Source organism: Microcebus murinus, chromosome 23, assembly GCF_040939455.1.
Source record: "Microcebus murinus isolate Inina chromosome 23, M.murinus_Inina_mat1.0, whole genome shotgun sequence".
NCBI classification, from domain to species: domain Eukaryota; kingdom Metazoa; phylum Chordata; class Mammalia; order Primates; family Cheirogaleidae; genus Microcebus; species Microcebus murinus.
Genome location: NC_134126.1, coordinates 20,200,443 through 20,223,239, shown reverse-complemented (window position 1 = coordinate 20,223,239; position 22,797 = coordinate 20,200,443). Strand labels below are relative to the sequence as shown.

Sequence of the window (22,797 nt, the reverse complement as noted above, 5' to 3'; positions counted from 1 at the left end):
CGAAATTTGGTTTCTATCCCTAGACACAGATATTCGCACATGTGCACGTGTATATATCACACTCAGAATCAAATCAGTTATGGTCACATGTATCTACATGGTTCTAGGAACCGAAACCACAATGTAGAGTTCATCATAAATGTGACTGAACAAAAGTTAAATGACTAGCAAATATTTAACACAAAACGTTCACAGTTTTATTCTTGGAAATAATTTCTCTATTTCTTTTTTGCTAAATAACAGATATCATATATTATAGTAGCTGCTGTTGGTGCCCCACCAAGAGTCCCTTTACCAAGCAGGTACCCCAATGCCCCAGATTCTGTGCATGTTGACCTCTGATGGTTCAAGCTGCACCCTTCTTTGGAGAATTTCCCTTGGCTGAGTGAGAACTGCCCTCCCCAAAACCTGCATCCCCCAGTGAAACCTGTAGCCAATGACTAGTGCTGACCGCAAAGGGCATAGCCCTTTGTCTTAAAGTGACAACTCGGTGCTGCAATTCACAGAGGCAGGCAATGGAAACGACTGAAAAGAGCTAGTTGGGGATTTACAGGGAGTAAGGGGCTGAAGAAGAACTGGGCAGGCATGAATTGTCACTAATGCATGCCAACCAATGGGTAACACAGGAATGCTGACACAAAGTTGTCACAAATTTTAGTTTGTCGTTGTTGCTGTTTTTTAAGAAGAAAGCCATTTTATTAAGACTTTAGTTTTATTTTATTTTTTTAGAAAGGGGGTCTCACTACATTACCCAGGCTGGAGTGCAGTGGCTATTCACAGATATAATTGTAATGCGCTACAATTTCAAACTCCTGGGCTCAAGTGATCCTCCTGCCTGAGCCTCCTGAGTAGCTGGGACTATAGGTACATGCCACCGTGCTCAGGAGATCTGATTTTTTTTTAAGAGCAGTTTTAGGTTTACAACAAAATTGAGAGGAAGGTACAGAGTTTTGCCACATCTCCCATGACCCCAACCCATGCATACTCTCCCATTATCAACATCCAGCACTCAGTCATTCATTTGTTTCAACTGATGGACCCAGATCAACACATCATTATCATCCAATGTCCATACTTACACTGGGGCTCACTCATGGTGTGTGCATTGTCTAGGTTTGGATAAATGTATAGTGACATAATTTCACTGGGGCCTTTGCACACTTTGAGGTCCTGGGATGTTGGCAATTCTACAAAGATTAAGATTTTCCCTGTAACCTTTTAGAAAAAAAGGGATCAGAGTAACAACTGAATTATTAAAAATGAGGGTTTGTTTTGGTTTGATTTTTTTTTTCTTAAACAATTGAGTTTGTGGGCTCAGATTCATTCCCAATCTAAGTGTGCCAGCTGGATTTGGAGGTCAAAGTGAAGAAGGGAACAAATGTCATCATCAAGCCTATTTATTAAGGGTCAAAACTAAGGCTGTAGACTTTTAAATAACACCTGTGTTAACACACAGCCTTACATAAACACAAAGTCATAGCCTGTTTTAATCAACACAAATCACAATGATGTGAGTATAAGAATTGAAGCCCTTAAACCAGGAAAGGAAATTGGCCCTAAAACATCTTAGAAGAATTACTATTTGTTACTTTTTAGACCTTGGCCAGCATTCCAAAGAGAAACAGTAAGTTGTGATTCTATTTTAACTTTTGGTAAAGAAGAAAAGGCACTGAACAAAAAGTTCTTCAACTTACAAAGATAATTAACAATTCTGTTCATCTTCTGCCACCACAACCCATGTGATACTTTTATTTTTATATATGTATGAATCTGTAAATTATATGCATGATTTCTCTTAGTATCCTTTGCCAAATATCAGCTAAATGGTGGGTTCTCAGAGATTTTGTTCTACAAGCTATGACCCCACTTCAAAATAATCCAAGACAAAATAAAAGGCTAAGCCATCCAGAAATTTCTTCTCTCTCTAAGCTTCTCTTCAGGGTTCAGAGTATCATGTTTGTATTAAAATTGCAGCATGCCACTGTTGGCATTGATCTTCACCAGGAAAGGAGAGCTGCTGAAGGTTTTTCAGTCCTGGGCTCAGGGAAGCTAGGGAGAACCAATTGCATCATTTTTTATTGCCTGAAATTTGCTTCTTAGAAACACAAGGAAAGGAATTTTGAGTCCTTCTGTTATGTTTTATCTATTCCACTTAAGATCCCCTAGTGTTCTGTGACACAGAGACCTGAACATTTTAGTTTGAAAAATATGCATACCCTCTAGCTTAGTAAAGTCCAAGAAATTAGAAATTTCTCCAAGGAAGGAAATGCTCTAGGTATGTAATGTCCAATAGAACTTTCTCCAATGAAGCAAATGCTCTAGCCACTAGCCACATATGACTATTGATCACTTAAAATGTGGCTAGAGAGGCTGATGAAGGGTTTTAAATTTTACTTATTTTTAGCTAATTATATTTTAAATATCAACAGTTATGTATGACTCATGACTACCATATTGGACAGGACAGGTCTAGATAGATAGAGAATCACAAATTATATGTATCTGGTGTGGTGAGAATAGGATTTCCATTTTAACTAAATGTTTAGAAGATATATGAATAAGCCTCCTATACTTCTTAATAACTGAAGCATTTTACTATTATTTAAAAGCAGCCTCTTGCTTAAGGTTCCATTTGTTTGGCATTTGATACATCTCTACTTTACTCCAACCACCAAACTGAATAGAGATAATGATGAAGTTTTGCACCACATGAGAATTCTGAATCCTTTCCCCTTTGATAACATAATCCCAAATCACTTCTTGATCAGGAATATTAATTAAGAGTCAAAGTCAAACAAAAAAAGGCAAAAGGAATTCCAACAACTCTGGACAACTTCTAAAAGTGAGAGCACACAATTTTTTTTTTAAATTTGGCAAAGTGATTATAATCAATAAGGAAACTATTACATTGAGAACTCACTAAAATTAATGATTACTGTTTCAACTTTAACAAGTATCAGAGCACTTCTTGATTCATAGAGGAAATATTCTATCAACCAATTAGACTATTATTAGGAAGTCAACTCCTGAGAATGAATAGAACTAGTGCATTCTTTTTTTTTTTATTCTTGGGCTTTAAAAAAAACCTTCCAGCAGGTGTGTTGTACAGTTTCAAATGGAGGAGTCAACCAAGTCAGTTTGAAAAGTTGAACACCCTACTGAGTCAATCTTCAGAGCTTCTCTAAGCCCAGAATGGGGAATTAAGTCAAGCTGTTGATCAATTAAACTAGACTGGTCACATGCACGTACAAGTACAATGGTAAGAAGAAAAACAGATACTCCTGAACTGTTAAACACATGCTACTCACACAATCACTAAGACATTGGGGTAATTATTTATCATATTATTAAAGTGAAGGGATTATAGGTACAAATAAACATGGTCTTTAAAGCTTTCTTAATTATTTAATACAAAACATTAAATTAAGAGACAATATATAAAAATGGAAAGGACTTGTAAGACTTTTAGAAATTATATTTCACTTTGTTTAGCTGTATGATTTTAGAAAAATCACTTAAAACTTCCATCTGCTTCAGTTTTCCCATCTATGACATGAAGATAAATTTTCAGTGAAATACTTTGACAACAACTACTCCTACAGCACTATACACAATGGTTTTATGTTTTATAAACCAAATTTCTATACCGATACAAGGCCAATAACGTATCTTTCAAATTATACATTGTGAAGGGATACAATTCATTTGCATTCAAAAATCTATCAGTATTTACTTAGAAAATCCTCTTGTAAGTGTAAGGATAAAATGGATCTTCAACATCCATCATTTCAAAGAATAACATATAATATCTGTTTTCACTTGCAATAAAAGTACAATGTTCTTGTACTTTTTCAATAGCACTGCAATCTAATTTCTAGTCCATCTCTTGTAAGTATTCTTTTATAAAATGCTCAAATACTATACCCTCTTCTTTCTGCAACATTTATTACTTTATAATATAATAGTATATCACAATGAATACATTTACACTTATAAAATGTATGTGCTGTGGAGTTTTGAGCATCCTAGAATAAAACTGAAAACTGAGCAGAAGCTCTTGCTGATGCACTGATCTTTAAAATAGAATCTCTTCGTTTGTTTTCAAGGAAGAATTTGTTGTCTATGAAGACTCTATGGCTGTGTCAATACCCTAAAACATCAATTTTCTATTATAAAGACAGGAATCTAAGAATAAATCGCTTTCCTATGTTTCAGGGGTGTGTGGAGAGCAGATTACACAAGACATCCTTAGGCACCTTGTCAACAGAAAACGCTTCTGACTTTTTCACAAAGATGCAAAATTATGCCAGTAAATACAATTTCTCAAACATTGCTAGGACAGAACACTTGCAAAAGGGCACTAAGCCAAGCACACAAACAAGAAGTCCAGGTTATGAGATTTCCCAGGTGCACCTGCCCTGCTACCACTGCTCACCAATCAGTGTCCGGAAGAGGAAGGGATTCTCCCCAAAACTATCAGGGATGATTCAATGTTACCTTGTTGGCTCTGACTACGGATCAAAAAGAAACACAATGTATTATTCTACTGCTTCTTTCTTTGTTTACTTGTCACCTTGAGGAGGATATGTATTGAAATACTGACCCAGAAAAGAGAAAATTTAGGTTCTGGATTGGCTCTTTAAGTCCCTAATTATGGAACCCTGGCTAATCCATTATTTGGTCTCTCTATTCTTCAGTTACCTCATTTGTTAAAGAAGGACAGGCCTGCCTGATTATGTGTAGGATCTCTTCAGTTTCAAAATTCCTTGACTATTTTAAAGCAGGGCTTCACAATTCACAAATCATGAAAGGGGACCAGACCTGCTGATCCACTCAGCCCTAAAGGGAGCCAGAAAGAGCCCCTCAGCTTATCCCCTTCAGCTCTCAGCCACCCTGTTTCTTTGCCCCAGCATAACATACAAATATGATTTTTCTATGTGTCCTTTGACATAAAAAAAAAAAAAAAGGCTAGAAAGCACTGCTGTTGGAGAAGTTCAGAGAACATGGTAAACACACTCCAGATTAACCAGGTATCATTCTAGTCATCACAATAATCTGCACATAACTAGCATCCTACACATGAAGAAAGAAGAGGATCCATTATTTCCGAACTGCACATATAGCAGCAATGATGACAGCAACCACCATTCCCTGAAGTCCACCATTAATAAAAGGTAGTTGCTTGGACTGTAATTATGGCATCCTTGCTACCCAAACTTGAAGCTTTTATGGGGCTTATGCAATTAACTACTTAAATGCATCGTAACACTTGCTTCTCTGACAGCAAAGTATTGATTTTTTAATCATTTTCAAGTCTCCTCCAGCACAAATAAATGTACTACAGTTACAGTTAATGCACTGTGTACATGCATTAAACGCTGGTGTGACACAATTTATTATTTTGTGATATATAGAATTGAAGTCTGGCTTTTCAGAAAGTAGCATCACTGATCTAACATCAGTGTGGAAACTATCATTGTCCTTGATCCTCCAAATTCTCTAACTTCAAAAAGCTAGAGACCTTTTTTAATAGGATACTTAGGCTTTAAATAAAAAGGAGGGGAGTGCTGAATATAAATCTTTTATAGATGTCAGTGTGGGAGAAAATTTAAAATAGTCTAACAGAGAAGATACAGTTTATATTTTCCTAAAGGTGTCACTGTGGGACCTGTAGCAACTTTGCTCAGATGAATTTTTACCTATTTAATTTCATTCCTTGCAGTTTTTGGGGGCACATCTGTCAAAATATTTTGTGTACTAGCGCCTCTGTGATTCAGTTAATTTTTTTAGATATTTGGTTGTGTTGTTTTAATGGCTTTCTATAGGACACATAGTATATTGGAAAGCTGAGACTGTATATTAAAATTTGATTCTTTTATACATGCCATCTCTGCATGCCAAAAAGGCCATTAAAGTCACGTATCTAAATGCAGACCTGGCCACGGAAGCCATTACACATCTCACAAACAAGCCTTTTTCGTGGGCACATCCACACACTCAAAATTAAAGTTGGTGAGTAAAAAGCAGTTAATTTTGTTTTGTTAGAAATAATATCATTTTAGTTTTAGCATCTAAGACAGATGCCAGCATTTCACTCTGAACAGATGGTAATTCCATCTAATAGTGCATCTCTGTATTAGTAAGGTCTGTTGTGTATACAAACAGTAATAAACACTAGGTAAGGATCAAAATAAATTTTAATTGTTGACATTAAATTCTGGCAGCCACAGTTCTAAGGCTGCAATATTCCTTTTTCAAGTCTGTCAGATTTACTAATGCTGCAAAAGCTTTTCCGAAAGCTGCCAGATCCCAGCTCCAATAAAAACATGTTTGCACACTACCAGTTAACTGGTATTCAACCAGGATACCTGTTTTCACACCCTGAAATAATTCTTCAAGGATGACATGGAATTGGTTCTGCTATCTATGTAATGATCAGCCAGTGCTTCATTTCAAATGCTTCGGAAGGACTGAACATTTAATTAAGTTAGTATATAATGTTACATCCAATTGTTACATTGGGGGTCATGGTATTATCACAGCCAGTTTCTTGCCCTGCAAAGTAAAGATCTTGCATTCAACTCATTTTTATTCTATTTGCAAAGCTGGGCATTCCAGAACTGCTCTGAAAGTGACATCATCCTTTCATTTTGTTTGTTTTGCTGGAGTCTGAAGGATTTCCCTGACAATCACAGCTATCATCAGCTGTGCTTTTCTATAGGCTTGCTGCGGATCAAGCGTGCCAACAAGCACCAATTTGGTTCTCATAATGCCTCCAGCGATCTGGTATTACAAGTAGTAGCCCCTATTTATTTTGAGAAGATGCCACGATAAAAAAAAAAAAATCATAAAAAAAAAATAGTTTGGCATTCAGGTGACTGTTCAATAACAAACATGCTTTCCAATCATATTTCTTTAAAAAATGGATGTATTTTTTTTAATCATGAAAAATATATTGCTTCCACCATATGGGACAACCAACGACTCACCAACCGATTTAAGATGCAGCATATTGAGCTGACCATATGTTACAGTGCTGTTGAATGGCTGAGTGATTCATGCCCGTCACATTCTAGTATATCAATTAAAGCTCCTTGAAGTCTGCATGATTTGTGTCTCTGTTATTAAACCCTGCTAATTCATCCCACTTACACATCTGTTATAAATCTCTAGGAGTGCTGCATGATTCATGGCAATCTGTGAGCATGCTACAGCAAATTCTTCTCCTTGTAATTAACAGTAAATTGTTTTACTGCCATGCAATGAATTTTTCAGTTATATTGCAAATGAACTCCTAAATGTGCGGTTCTTTCCTAAGAACTGACTTATATCATTAGGCAATTAAAAAGTATTGCTTTGAACCAAAAGCTTTTAATCAAGAGAAATATAACTTAAACACTGCTTAAGAGCCATGGAAATTCGACATGTTGGTTACAAGTGTAAAACAATTTCTGTTGAAAGAGCAAAACAAACAAACAAAAAACCTTCGCTGTACTCGGGATTTCACCCATGCTAAGAGGTAAGAATTGCTGCCTGAAAACACTTGGTGAAACAAGTTTTTGCACAGATACTGTTTATCTTAGAAGTTACTTCAGTCATCTGCCTTTACTAAATTTCTCAGACTTTACACTTCTCTAATTGTAAAACGGTGCCTTTATTCTTGAAATAAATAATTGGATAATTAGCCAAGTTGAATCATCAGAGGATTCCAGTGCTGTTCAAGTGTTCTTGTCAAAGGTGAAGCAAATTCATTTCAGCTTGCCTCTGCAGCTCTTCGAAGAGGCTTTGATTTTTTTCCCCCCACTTTCTTGGCAGCAGCCTCAGATTCATGAGTCCATACATCAAGTCAGTAGTTTAACAACAAATGGAATTAAATTCAAAGAAGGGAAACTAATTGAAGGACAGCAACAAAAGTGTTTGGTAATGTGCTTTTTAATATGGCATGCCACATTTGCATGATAATTTTTCCTTTTTAGCGTGGAGCAGAAAGTGACTAGCTTAATGAGGGATTATTCAAGACAGGAACGAACAAAATGCATTCATAACTAAGAACAAAGATTGTATTATGAAACGAAAACAGGCAACCTCAGAGAAGTAACTGGATGATTGGTTTATGCATTATGAATAAAAAGGTAGAAAAATATTTATATTAGTATTCACTAATGACTATATATACAAGATTGTTGTAATTAAAATTATAAATTAACATATTAAGAGAGCTTGTTTAATCACTCTGGCTCCTATTCACAATGAAAAGACTTATGTACCTGCATGCAAAACAATGTGTGTTTTCAACCCAGCAGCAAGCAGCCCACACCTTTCACTTTGGATTCAGAAAGAAAACTTAATGCACCACTAATTATTTTCTTAATGTAAGATGGACACTTCTAAGCTTGTAGCATGGAGGTCAATTTATGACAGGCAAAAGAAATACCACAGTGTTCCTTCAGGAGGAGATCTCCGAAAGGAATTTCCAGACCTTTCCTAAGAAAGGTCTAAACTGGACTCAGTTTGCAAATGGTAGAAATGCAAAAATCCCCCAGATTAAAAGGATAATCTTTAAAAAAATGTATGACAAGGATTTTAAGAGGGCCCAGTCCATCAACTCATTACTCTCATGCACCCAAGAACAACTCCAAAGCCATCAATAACACTGCTTGAAGATTTTGCAATGGAGAGAGATGCAGCTGCTCCCGGGAGAACACCTCTCTCAAAACCATACCAAAACCAATAAAGTAGCAATGCAATGTTCTGGGTGAAATGTACCCATTCTAATCATATATTTAATTGAAAATATATTTTAAACAAGAGAGAGCCGATTATAATTCTCAAGCTTTTTAATGAAACAGCCAGATAAATCTTTACAAGTATGTTTTTTATTTTTGCAACGCAGATTTAAGGAGGCAACGTATCTTTTCATGATTCAGTGCTTCTAAAGGCTTCAGTGCTTCTAAAAGGCTAATTACTACATCTAATTTGTGATGCTCCTTTTCAAAATTTTTGAATGGTTACTTCTTTCTTTTGATCTCTGATAATGAGCTCAAATCACTACACGAGACTTAAGAGTTAAATTTCCCATAAATCCATTGGAATTCACTATAATAATATATACCCTACAAACAGAGCAGGAAGAATCATAAAGCTTCAAGTCCACTTTTCTTTCTTTCCTACAACAAACTTGTTGACCATTCAGAAGGATTGTCCTTCTCCTTGTTTATTTCTACACATTCTATCCAGATGTTTAATCTTGGGAAAATTTTAGAAAAATACTTATTCATCTACCAAATAAGCAGGTAAGAAGGATGTTGGATTTAAAATTGGTGGGTTTTCCTTGCATTCAAATAAAAACAAATAAGTTCATTTTCACTGGTCTGAAGCTCCCTATAAGTCATGCATTTTATAATAAATCAAACTGCAAGCAAAAATTATTTCCCCATACTTTTGTCATGTAAGTGACCTTATTTTCTGCTTGGCAGATGAAGAGTCAGATAGTTCTGACAAAATATATTATGGTTTTAGGAAATAAACATTTTTTTCCCCAGAGAAACACTAAAATAATTTTTCCTTCAGAAAAGAAATAATTTTAAATGGAAACAGAAGGTAATGCAATGTTTTTTAAAAAATTAGAAATTGGGTAGAAGGAACATTTTGGCAAAGAATAAAGAATCGCACATTTGAAATTTCCCATTACATCTTCTGCCACTGCTCAGTCCCTTATGTTCCAGCTTCTGCTTCAACCATGCTAATTAGAATGCTCCCCGGAGGGTCACCAGTGACCCCCACGTCTGTTTTAGTTCACATTTCTCTTGCTTTCCCTATGCCATACCACCCACAAACAACATTCTCCTTCTAAAATTCTCTCTCCTCTTGACGTTTCTGCTACCATTCCCTCTCAATTCTTTTCCTAATTCTAACCATTTCTCTGTTTCTTCTCTTTTCTTCTTTCTCCCCAAATATAAGCATTCACTGAGATATTCTAGTTGGACTTTACATTTGTATTACAATTTTATAATTTGTATTTGTACTACAAAATTTGTAAGACAGATATAGAAGTCCGAAGAGAACTTCTCACTGATTCATTACCATACATAGCTTTAGCTCCCATCTGTATGCAGATGATCACAGGGTCTGCATCATTTTTAAGCTTCAGATTTGCATTTTCTGCTGCTGGCTGGTTATAATCGTCATGGATATGTTTCTATCAAGTGATCAAACTTAAAACTCATGGGTTTATTTCTCTCATATATTCTTTCTTCATCTTTCGCATTTTATTTAATGGCACCACCAGGGTCTACAATATTTGCCATCATTGTCAATTCTTACCTCTTTTTAACTTATCTCTCCTTGTTGAAGCCACTCCATTCCCTTCTTTCGATCTTCATTTCTACTCGTCTAAGTTACTCCCTCACTGTCTCCTAAATATTAATACCAGACACTATTTATACCCTGTCTTCTTACCTATTGTATACTCTACTGCCAGAGAAGTCTTCATAAATCTTAGCTTTCATCGCATCAGTACCTGAAACAATGCCAGCCTCTAAAATAATGACTAGCACATGACCATGTGCTCAGTCAATACCTGCAAAAGTCTTCACCAGTCCTTCATAGTTTATCTCAAATGTCATTTAATGAGATAATTTCCCAATCTCCCAACTCAAAGTCATCTATCCTGTTTTCTGAATCCCCATAGCTTTCTTTTTACCTTTCTCACAGCCCTTAGCACATACCCCCATGTTGTCAATCCTACCTGTGAGATGTCAACTCCTTAACCCAAACACTGTGTATGAATTATCTTTGAATCCTCCACAGTGCTTTAAGCAGTAAACCCTCAATAGATGACGCTTCAACAGATGAATTGAGCATTCAAAATAAAATGTGGTAACAATGCACTTATATATGGCATATTATTAACTACATTATAAAAACAACAAATTTGAAATTTATGGTTTTTGAACAAAGTTTTGAAGTGCACATCAAAATTCTGGATGACATACTTCTTACAGAAATAAAATAATGTTTTCAGATTGTAAACCTTTCTAAAGTTTATTTTCGCAATGCAATCCTTAGTTTTAGGACTCTCCCTTATTGCATGTATGTTATAATAATGTTATAAAACCAAAGTTGTAAAACAAACTCTTCTTGATTTTGATAACATTAGATTCTATAACATTTACACTGTGACTGTTAAAAGTGTTGTATAATATTATGACAAAAATTAAGGTAAGATTTATTGAGAATTGACTCTATGATCGATAGTGCTTTAAATACCTTAAATGTATTAACTCTTTCAAATCCTCATATTAATACTACAAAAAATTATCCTTATTTATAAATTGGAAAACTAAGACACAGAGGTTACATAATATACCCAATGTCACACAGCTATTAATGGTACATGGCAGGGCCCAAATTCAAACTCTGGCATTCTGGCTAATAATTTTTCCCCTTAAATATATGAATAAACTTTTTATTTTAACCAGTCAACTAATTTTCCCATCTCATGGCTTTTACAGAATATGAGAAGTTTCCAAGCACTATTTTTCAAGGATACAAGATAGAGAGAGAAGGTGTACACAGTGCCTCACACCTATAATCCTAGCACTCTGGGAGGGCGAGGTGGGTAGATTGTTACAGCTCAGGAGTTCAAGACCAGCCTGAGCAACAGCAAGATCCTGTCTCTACTAAAAAATAGAAAGAAATTAGCTGGAAAACTAAAAATATATATAGAAAAAAGTAGCAGGGCATGGTGGCGTACACCTGTAGTCCCAGCTACTTGGGAAGCTGAGATAGTAGGACTGCTTGAGCCCAGGAGTTTGAGGTTGCTATGAGCTGGACTGATGCCACAGCACTCTAGCCTAGGCAACAGAGTGAGACTCTGTCTCAAAAAAAAAGGTAGAGAGAGGACTCAGAGGGCTTTGGTTAGTTTTACTCTGCAGGTCTGCCAGCAGACAGGAGTGGCCTTAAGCCTCCTCAACAGTAACTACATTGAGAGCTGCACAGAACACTCAGGTGCATTGTCGTCTACGCAACCAGAACTCACTGCTGCATCCAGTGAGCATACTATTATTAGCATAGGTGTTATCATTAAGGTATAGAGCAGGGGCATTCTCTTCTGTAGATATTTTTCCAGCTTATCTCTGTCCATCTCCAGGATCCAGCTAGTCTGTAGGGACAGGCATGTCTTCTTTCAGTTTCTTTGTTATATCTAGGAAAAGACAGACTAGATCTCGTCTAGAGGAACCGTACTAATAACAGTGCCAGGCACTATTGCACACGAGGTGCAGATGGGCGGTTTCATGATATGCAGCCTGAGGGAGAAAAGACTTGGGTGAACATATTGTTATTGAAAAGCTATTGGAAGTGATGTCATAAAGGAAGATGAACTTGAATGATGACAGCCCCCATGTATGTAGAATAAGAATGGTGAGTAGAAGCCGCTGGGAGATACATTCAATCAATAAGAGAAATCACTTTTTATTTATTTTTATTTAAACTGATGTAGAGGCTTCAAGTGGTTTTTTTGTTACATGGCTGGATTGCATAGTAGGGAACTCTAGGCTTTTAATAAACCCATCACCTGAATAGGGTATATTGTACCCCATGGGTCATTTTTCACAAAAGAGGAGTCTAAAGATGGCATGGATTTATTTGTTTGAGAGGTAGTACTATTCCTACCACTGAAGGTATCAAACACAGGTTAGACAAACACTTGGGGGGAATATCACAAAGACTATATTACTACTGGCTGCATAGGCACACTAGAAGACTTAAATACTTTACAATCCTGAGAAGACAAGATTCTCAGACAAGATGCTCAGTCACATGCCTGGGTTCCCTCTACCCTCTGCTATACCTCGGGCCAAGCTTCACCTTGCATTAAGTCTCCGTTTTCACTTTCTCCAGACTGCAAGTCTGATTCCTCTTTTAATTTTTGTTCTCTAGTCTCAAACTCTATCATTGTTTTACTAAAGAAGACAGAGTTCTCTGTTATCTATATTCAGTTGCTTTAGTTTATTAAACCTTTAATAATATAGTACACACAGAAAAATAGACAGTTTTATAGGAGAATGGTGTTCTGTACAAGCTAGGTACTTTATCTGAAATACATACAGAATACATAAAAACTCAAAGAGTTCAGTCATAGAAATAAGAAATCATAATTTCTTAGAATTTTGGAGTTGTTTGCACTGATGAAAAATTTTAAGAAATAAAATTATTTGGATGAGATCATTTGAGCTAAACAAGTTTTTCCAGAACCAGGAAAAAAAAAAACAACTCTACCAAATTGGACCTATTAACAATAGGATGAAGAAGACACCAGGGAGGACATCTAGGAAATATTTTTAAAGATAAATATATGTTTTTCATAATATCTTTAACTCATCTAGGAATCTCTTAACTTCCTTACATCTAGACACTTCTTTAAAGAATGTCAGAAAACTAGGACTTGTTGGATTGCTGACAGAAAAACACCGATCTGAAAATGCACTAAATGCTAAGTAATTGTGTTATATAGGTCTTAATAATATATGTAATCAGGTTTGAATAAATGTAGTTAGTTCTAAGTGAAGCAAGCAAAAGTTACACAAACTATTTCCTACTAATATTATACTATTTTTTTAGAGACAGTGTCTCACTCTGCTGCTTAGATAGTGGTGTCACCATAGCTAACCTTAAACTCCTGGACTCAAGCGATCCTCCTGCCTCCTGAGTAGGTAGGACTATTGGCACATGCTACCATGCCTGGATAATTTTTTAAAATTTTTTTCTCTTTCTGGAGTTGGAGTATCACTATGTTGCCCAGGCTAGTCTCGAACTTCTGGCCTCAAGTAATCCTCCCACTTTGGCCACCCAAAGAACTGGTATTACAGGTGTGAGCCACCATGTCTGACTCTAAGATTATACCTCATAGCAATTCTTTAATTAAATTTTATAAATTTTATAAACAAGAGCTTCTTATTAATTATAAATAAAATAGTAAGTAAACAACTGCCTATCCAATAAAGGCCAAATATAACATCAGGACAACACAATAATTCTGGGATGTCCCCATGAGAAAAGAGTGGGGAGACCCAACCCCACATAAAAAGTCAGAATTTATGGAAGAGGTATCCTGACGTCCTCATAAGAAGCCTCCTAAACATTTCTCACGATTGTCAGGACAGTGCTAGGACACAGGTTGATGGCTAAGCCCTGGAGTCATTTATTTCTTATGACGACATAGTTCCCATCCATAGCTCCTTATAAGTTTAATTTGTTGTTGTTTTAAAGTGTCAAGGTAGGTAGCAATCAAGGTTAGGGAGGGGTCAGGAGAAAACAGAAAAGAAAAATATTAAGTCCCAAGTAGAGAAGGTGTTGAGTTTTTTTTGGGTGTTTGTTTTTAAATGCCCAACAAAATTTTTCACGTCCATTAAAACTTGCTTACCTGCTGCTAAAGTCTGTCCTGCTCCTGAAGCACTAGTTACACAACCAATGGAATTACAGAGAGAAATAGTAAACTTGTATATCCTATATGGTTTCAGTCCATCTACAACATAAGACAGTTCTTGAGGTTTAGCAGTGTGCAACAGCTGCAAGGCAAAAAAAAAAAAATCAAATCAGATAATAGGTAATCAGTGTGAAAAATATCACCATGGAAGTCAAAGTTCTACGGATTCAGACAGAGGGAATTATTGCCAACCACTATTAGGAAAAGGGATTTTTGTGTGTGTGAAGAGTCTCGACAAGCCAGGATTTAATTGATAATTGTACAATCACACTGTTTTATGAGGTAATAATCCAGTTCCTGAGTGGATAAATGAGAAAACCAAGTGATTGCCTCATAAAGCAGCATGGTGGGATGGTTATTGTCACCAATGGTAGAGATAAAGATGGTGACACTGTCATTGTTATCATGAAAAAGTCCAAACAAAACCATGGGGCTTGGACAAAAGTAACCCAGCACAGCAATGCACGTGCTATCTTACTGCACTAGAACAGAAAGATGCCACTATGTTAAATCAATCCTATCATTTTCCTTAAAAAAAAAAAAAAGCTGCTGAGGAAAAAGGGGGAAAAAAATTAAACATATGACTCAGTATCCACATGATGTCAATTCTCACTTCTCTTTCTTATGCAAATAAGCATATACATATTAGATCAAACATTACCAATTTTGAACTATTGTTTTTATCCTATAATTTCAAATGAAACTAGCAGATTTCAGCAAAAAAGACTGAGAGAAGCTCGAAAGTGCATAAACAAGTAATTAAACAATCAACACTAAGAGTCAGTTCTGTCATTATAACTGGAATTGATCAAAAGCAAACATTTAAACTTGCATAGGCTATGGGTACAAAGGCCACTACAAATTATATTCAGAAAACAATGTTATTAAAACAGAGAGTATAACATTAACAATCAGTATAAAACTATTTTTTAGGGCCATTGATATACATTCATACAAAATAATCTTCCACAGAAGTCAATACAGATAAATGTAAAATTTAGTAATATTTGGAGTAATTTTACAGATATTTTTTCCTTAGGGGTATAATAAAATTCATTTGGAATATTTGTCTAGATATTGACTTTAAAATTCCATAACCTAAATGAGTAGTTCTAAATGTACTGTGATTGGAATATAGATAATAGTGTTTAGATAACATTGTTCAGAAAAAAAGGTGGTTTTAAAGATTCTAAAAATTTAAAAATAATTCAAAACTTTTGTGACATTTCCTTGTAACTGCATTTTAGAAATCAGAAAAAATACACCTAATTATTTTTTTGTTTTTCTAATTCTAAAATGGTTATTAAATTGTTGAAGACAGACTTTTCTGCACAATGTGATTTAAAATTTCCTAAATAAAACTTAGAAATGAGTTCAACTGGAAGTAGTGTCTTTGTAGTAGATGCAATCACTTAAGTCATCCTGGATTTAGGGTTAGCCTTGAATCCAATGACTGGTGTCTTTAAAAGAGAATTGAGACATACAGACAGAGGGGAGACAAAGACACAGAGAAGGCCATGTGAAGACAAAGGCAGAGATTGGTATCATGTTGCCACAAGCCAAGGAATACCAGCAGCCATGGGAAGCTAGACAAGGCAGAAAATGATGGTCCACTAGAGCCTGTGCAAGGAGCCCCTGCTGACACCTCAATTTTTGTTGTTTTAAGCCACTCAGTTTTTGGTAACCTGTTACAGCAACCCTAGGAAATGAATACACTAGGGTACAAAGGTCTGGCCTCTGGACTTAATTTGGGACAACCTGAGAGGGTCATTTCAGCTCTAGAACTCCCCACAGGTTCAGCTGAGGCCTTTTTCATTATTGCACCACAGTTCAGCTTCTTATTCTTCTCAATCCCACATTCCTTACCACTTTATGCATGCTGTTTCTGAAAGCACTCCCCAATAACCCCCTGCACTGAAGCCTTCTGTCAAGAGAATATATTTCCCCAGAAATCTGACCTAAGATAGTGGTACCGGGAGTGGGCCTATGAAAGAGACTCTAACGTGGTATTTTGGAGCTGTTTCAACCACGAGCTGGCTGGCAAATGAGGACCTCATCATGGGTAGCAGGTAGGATACTGGCAGCCCACAGCCTGCTCTAGTGGTCCCAACAGAAATTCATCAGAAAATAAAGTAGGTATCTGGGGTTGGGTATAAGCAGAGCCAAAAGCCACAACAGGTGGTACAAGCAGGTGGTCCAGTTGCCCATGTCATCCACCATTCTTACATTGGTGCCTCATACCCATGGCCCACAGGAGGTCCCACAAGGGCTGAAAGAATGGGGAAAAAGCAGAGTTTAGTTCACAGATGGGATGTCTTGATATGTGCTCGCAAGTGAAAAATGGGTGGGTGCTGCTCTGTAACCCTACTCAGGGATAGTCCTAAAAAACAGCAGTGAGAAGAAATCCTCTCCATGGGCTGGGCTTCAGGCAGTGCACCCGGTCATCTATTTTGTGGGAAAGAGAAGTGTCTCGTGGTAAAATAAATCTGGACAATAGGAAAGTAAGTGTGTTGGTCATGGGCACAAAAGAAGGAAGATTGAAAGATCAGGAACCAGGAAGTCTATGAAGGTAGGATGTGGATAGATCTATGGGAGGAGGCATAAAATATAAAGATCATTTTATCTTATGTTAATGCCAACCAAAGAGCACCTCTCTCAGAAGAGGCACTAAGCAGCCAGGTACACACAATGACTTGTTCAGTCAATAGCCGCCAGCCTCTGCCATTGACCACCCCCATGCTGGGAAAAGGGGGTAAAAGGCACATCAGCCACAAGTGTGGACTGGGGAGAACAAGAGCCTCTCATCCTCTGGGATTGCCATGTATATAAATGATTTAGTCCATGGGCGCAGCAAAGTCTCAGTATTTATTAGCTATGACTCTTATTCTCATTACTGACTGTTGGAGTATAAATTGCCAGAAAGCAGTATGTAACTGTACACCCAAAACCTTGAACATATTCATAACTTTTGTTATGAGCTGTGATAAATTTCATTCTTTAGATTTTTTTTCTAAGAAAATGGGAATACACACAAAATGTACATATAAGATGTTTTTATCAATGTTATTATTATAAAAGAATATTATATAAATATTAACTAACTCCAGATTGGTTAAATACATTATTGTGTGTCACAGCTACTGAAAGTCAACTTCTTGCAAAATATTTAAGGACATTTAATAAGCAGAAAAAGCAGGTTTTATGAAACAAATTATACCACCTTTGTTTCAATATGTGTTTGCATAAGAAACAAGAAGTGATATATATGTACACAGAGCCTCATACATGTAGTATTATATTAAGAAACAAAATGCCCCATTTAATGAATGAATAGAGAGAATTCTGTCACAGAATTCTGCAAACTCGAAAAATGTCAAAATGAAGCCATACATTAATTCTAAAAGGACATTAGTTAAAAATAACAATACCTGTGAGAACACCACTGGGATAGATTGTTGAGGTGATTGTTCAGAAATCATACTAATGTTATACCCCACAACTTTTCCTCTTGTAACATTATCTGCTGGCTTCTCCCAAGAGACATTAAGAGAGTACGACGAGAGGGGAAGGACTGATGGTGGGGCCATGAAGACAGGCGCTGTCAACGACAACAACAACATGATCATCATCAAAACAATGGGTGCTGTCCCTCTAAGTTTTTTTAACTGAATTCACACATTTATTCTAGTTTCAGATATGCCCTGTACCTTATAAAATATTCTGATTTGAAAAAAGAAAATCAAAGAATATACTGGCGTATACAAAAGGTATTCACTTTTTAAAATGTTATCTGCATGTATGTTCTCCTCTTCATATTACCAGCTAAGGTATTTGCCATTTACTAAACAAAAATCTTATATGAATTTTCTTGTGTTCATGAAGATAACCAGTGGATGATTGGGTGGGAAACCACAGGTCTTATGAGTATTTGAAAGAAGTCACAGAAGTAGAATATGTCTCAGTCCATAGAATTTAGAACAATTCATAGTGATGTACTGGGTTTCTCAGGTAAGGAAATATTTCACTGAGCTAACCCAGTGCAGCTGGGAGAATATTACTCTTCAGAAAGAGGTAAATCTGAGACATCCTAAATAACCCCAAATAAATTTTCAAAGTTTTCCATAAATCTCTATTAAAACGTTCAGGGTACACACACGCATACATTTCCCTCCTGCCATCCTTGAGATCTTAATATGGATTTTAAATGTGCTAACCAAAGGTGTATTATCAAAGGAACTCATCGCACTTTCATTAGCCAGTGACCCATAAGATTATGAGTCCAGCATTGCAGTTTCACCCATTACTTTTCATTTTTGACCTTGATTTTCCCCTTCCAGAATGTCATGCCTCATCACTTGTGCTATCCCGGCACTATTATTTGTCCAAGATGGCTGGTAGTCATTAAGAGATGCTCAAGCACTATGCACATTTTATTCATGAAATGATTCCCTTGGACATCAACCTAAAGCTACCCTCATCCTCCACACTCCTAACAGATCAAATTTCAATCAGGACTTGGGTTTCTTTGGATAGCTATGGATTCAAAGCATATCAAAATCATATTTTTTAAAGGTTCACGAAATTTGAAGTGAAGTGTTTATAAAGAACAAGGTAGAGGATTAAAAACATCACGTTTGCCTGAACGAAGATACCTTAAGAAAATTTAAAACTTTGCTTTCCTTCCTTATCACAAAGCTAAGTGCCTATAAACATACTTGTGAATTACAGATTTTGATGTCCAGGATTCTGTCATTATATATAATCTAGTACCCAAACTGTTTGGTTTGGAAAAATACATTTAGGAAAAAAAAAAAAAACAGATTTATGAAATTGGTTCCATCCTTCACTGAACATAAATTATACTGAATATAGAGCAAGATAGACATGTGGCCATCCCACTTCAGGCCTGCAAACCAATTGCTATTTTTGACAAACATTCCCAAAAGACTATATAGTTTAGCCATTTTCACCCATGAATTAATAACTAAAGCATTTATATTTATATTTTTCCCCTAAAACTGACTTCAAGTACTTTATGACCTTGAGTTATTTATGTAACCAACCCATATATTAAAATTTCCCTTGGACTATGGAAGTTTATATCTTTGCTTTTCAAAATGTACTTTTAGCACTGTTGACTTTAATTTGAGGGGGCACTTTCATTCATCCTACTTTTAAAAGTAGAACTCAGAGCATTGGTCTTTACCTGATTCCCCTGTTCTTTCTGAGATCCAGGCAGAAGACACGCTGCCGGCCATATTCACAGCTAAGACTCTGAATTCATACTTGGTGTATGGCTCCAAACCGGTGATGGTTGTAGATGTTTGAGGAGGTTTTAATGCATTTTCATTGGCTGATTCTGCAAATGGGTAAGGACTGAGCCAGCCACTGCTCTGAAAAACTCGACTTTCTTCAGAAATGGTTTCTTCAGTAGATCTCAATCTTTTCATATATAGTTCGTATCTTATAATTATTCCTGGAAAAGTTAAACAGTGAACCAGGTGACTTACCAGACAAAGAGGCTATTTTGAGGGTAGTGGGGGAACGGGTCAGTTAGAGTGCTGGATTTTCATTATTCTTCTAACTAGATTACTGGTCAATTTTTTTAGTAATCCTGATGCAATCTAGATGATAGGTACTTATAAAAGACAACAAACTGATGGATAAATGAATGTATGAAATACTATTAAAGGTATATTCATGAGGAAAACAAACCAAAGGGATAGTGTATAGAGACAAAATAATTATAATTTATCATAAGTAAATTCAATCTTTTCTATGATAAATGGTCACAATTTCTATCAAGACTAGCTAGTTCCTTTTGGTAATCTGATTCTTGTACCTCCGATTTCTATGTTTTCAAATTTCAGGACTTGAATCTAATTGCCTGTTTAACAGAAGCCCTATTTGTACAGATAATATAGTTAATTTTTATCCAGTTTTACCACATAACTTAAAAAGTCTAAGGAAAGGTTTTGTCATAATATGTACTTGATATAAATTATTAAAAATCTGTGAATATGTGTCTGGCCTATATAACCAAGGGTTCAATTGTATGAACATAAAAATTAACTTAATGGAGTCAGCTAGCCTATATACATTTTTTTGTATTATTTTATATCTTTTTCTTGCTTAAAAGAGAAAATTTACTGCTTATGGGTGCCCTAACTTGTGACACAGTCAAATATAATGCATCTCATAAGTGAGTTTCAAATTATAAACATCATTTGTGTTATGGCAGATGTCATTAAGAGCAAAGATAATATTAGCCTTTTAAGGAACAATTTAATTGAATGGAATTTGTTATTAGATTAGAAGAAATACACTTGTTTCACTAACCAGGACAAACAGTATCTTACATCTTTAGAAAATGTTTCTCAATTATTGTATTATGCAGTTATAAAAATGAATACATTAGCCAGACTCTTATTGCACAAATTCAAATGTCTCGATTCTGATTCATATCTTGCCCAAGAGGGGAAATCTAGGCCTTGAATTCTCACCATTTGGCTCCCTTGGTGGAGACCATTCGACATAAAGTTCTGTAGCACTGATTTGCTGCACCTTAGGTGGACTCAGCCTTTGGGGAGGGGCCTGGGCTGTGGTCACTGCAATGGGTGAGCTATGTAAACAGCCCCCACTAGTACACGCCTGTACAGAAAAATTGTACTTGGTGAATGGAACCAGATTCCAGATGGTAGCTGAGGTTTCATGACCTTCGTAGGGAACACAGGGCTGACTGCCAGCCAGAGGAATGCAGGACAAAATATATTTCTCTATAGGACCAGAATGATTTGAAAGTGCAGCCCACGTAAGTGTCACGGAGTCTGAGCTAATAGGAATGATATAACTCAAGGTCAAGTTTCCCTCTGGGACCCCTGGTTTTGTCCTGTAAGTGACAGCTACACTCCTTGTTGAACCATGCACATTGGTGGTCTTGATGTAATAGGAATACGAGGTATATGGAGACAGGTCAGTGTCTAAGAAGTGTTGAATGCCTGAAATGAAAAGAAATAAAAGATAATAGTTACATACTACAAATTGGTAAAGAATCATTTTAAACCACTTTCCTATTGCATTATTTAACTACACAAACCATACCAATCTACTCTCTGGAATAAAATTATGTTTAATATTTTTAAATTTTAAATAAAGCAAATACTGGATACTTTTATTATTCAGGATAACAGGAGAAAAGTGTCATTTTAATAAATAATTTTTAGAAGTTTGTTTTAGTTCTAGTTTTGCTCTTTACAGTGTCCTTTGGATAGAAAGTTTAAGAGAAAGTTTTTGCAACTCTTTAAAACAGTAATAACTGCTTCCTCTGTGGAATTGGTTTGCTTGTTAAATGCTAATGCACTAAACTAAGAGTAAGCAAACTACCACCAATGGCCAAATCTGTCACCTGGCCAACGCCACTGAAACCTTTCCTGATTTTCTGACCTGTAAAAACTGTGTGAAATTATAAATGTTCATATTTTTAAGCTGATAAGTTTTGGAGACATCTGTTATGAGCAATGGGGAATATACACAAGAAATGTTCTAATAAAGCAAGATTGTGAGGGCAGACATAAGAAGACAGAGAAAGAAGGGGTTAAAAAAAAGATAGGGAGTAGAGTTGATCAGGCACATGCTGGAAACTTCTCATTCTCTAAAGAGACAGCAAATACACTGCAGGATGATAAAACACGCAATGCCAGAGTAGCTGCTTCCTGCTCCCTCATGGGACTGTGTGTATGTGGTAGCAGAGAGGAGGGTTCCATTATGCAGGGGTGCCCAGATCAACAAGGATTTCCCAGCATATTAACATGCTTACAGTAGAACAGTTAAGCATTCAGGCTCTGATCATCCTGAAACAGGGTTTCTTGGTTTCTTGAATGCTGAGGATGCTGTGTTGAGAGACAGTAGGCCTACGCTAAGGGACCTTCCATGGCTGGCACAAGGTGACAGACCCTCCAGCCTCTGAGAGGGCAGAAAGTTAGATGTAGGACATAGAAAAAAAAAATTCAGAAAGTTCCTAGCAAAATCAATAGCCTAGGGTGCATTAAAATAGGACCTGACCAACCTGAGAGTGCACACGTGTCCACCAGCTTCATGCATCAGAAATTGATGTCATGGGAATGCCAAAGGTTGAGATCTGGGCAGCTATGCCTCACACATGAGCTGGCATCCTCTGAAGGTCCTTCTGCAAAGGGCCAGAGGGAAGCTGCCCTTTCCCCAAATGGCATCACGGGGGTTGAGGGACGGGAATAATTGAAGACTGAACAACATGAGAGTGTATCTGAATGAACGGTAATTTTGATATTCTG

At 36.4% G+C, this 22,797-nt stretch overlaps 1 protein-coding gene across 2 annotated transcripts in view; it reads right to left on the bottom strand.

Annotated features, from left to right (window-relative positions):
* USH2A (usherin) overlaps window positions 1-22,797 on the bottom strand; it is a 654,133-nt gene that overhangs the window by 472,741 nt on the left and 158,595 nt on the right. For both annotated transcript variants that reach the window (XM_075997054.1, XM_075997053.1), the window contains 4 exons: window positions 20,992-21,486; window positions 19,695-19,964; window positions 17,917-18,086; window positions 14,426-14,570 (listed from right to left, as the gene is read on the bottom strand). In XM_075997054.1, coding sequence (XP_075853169.1) covers window positions 14,426-14,570; window positions 17,917-18,086; window positions 19,695-19,964; window positions 20,992-21,486 — 1,080 coding nt within the window. The remainder of the gene's footprint in view (window positions 1-14,425; window positions 14,571-17,916; window positions 18,087-19,694; window positions 19,965-20,991; window positions 21,487-22,797) is intronic.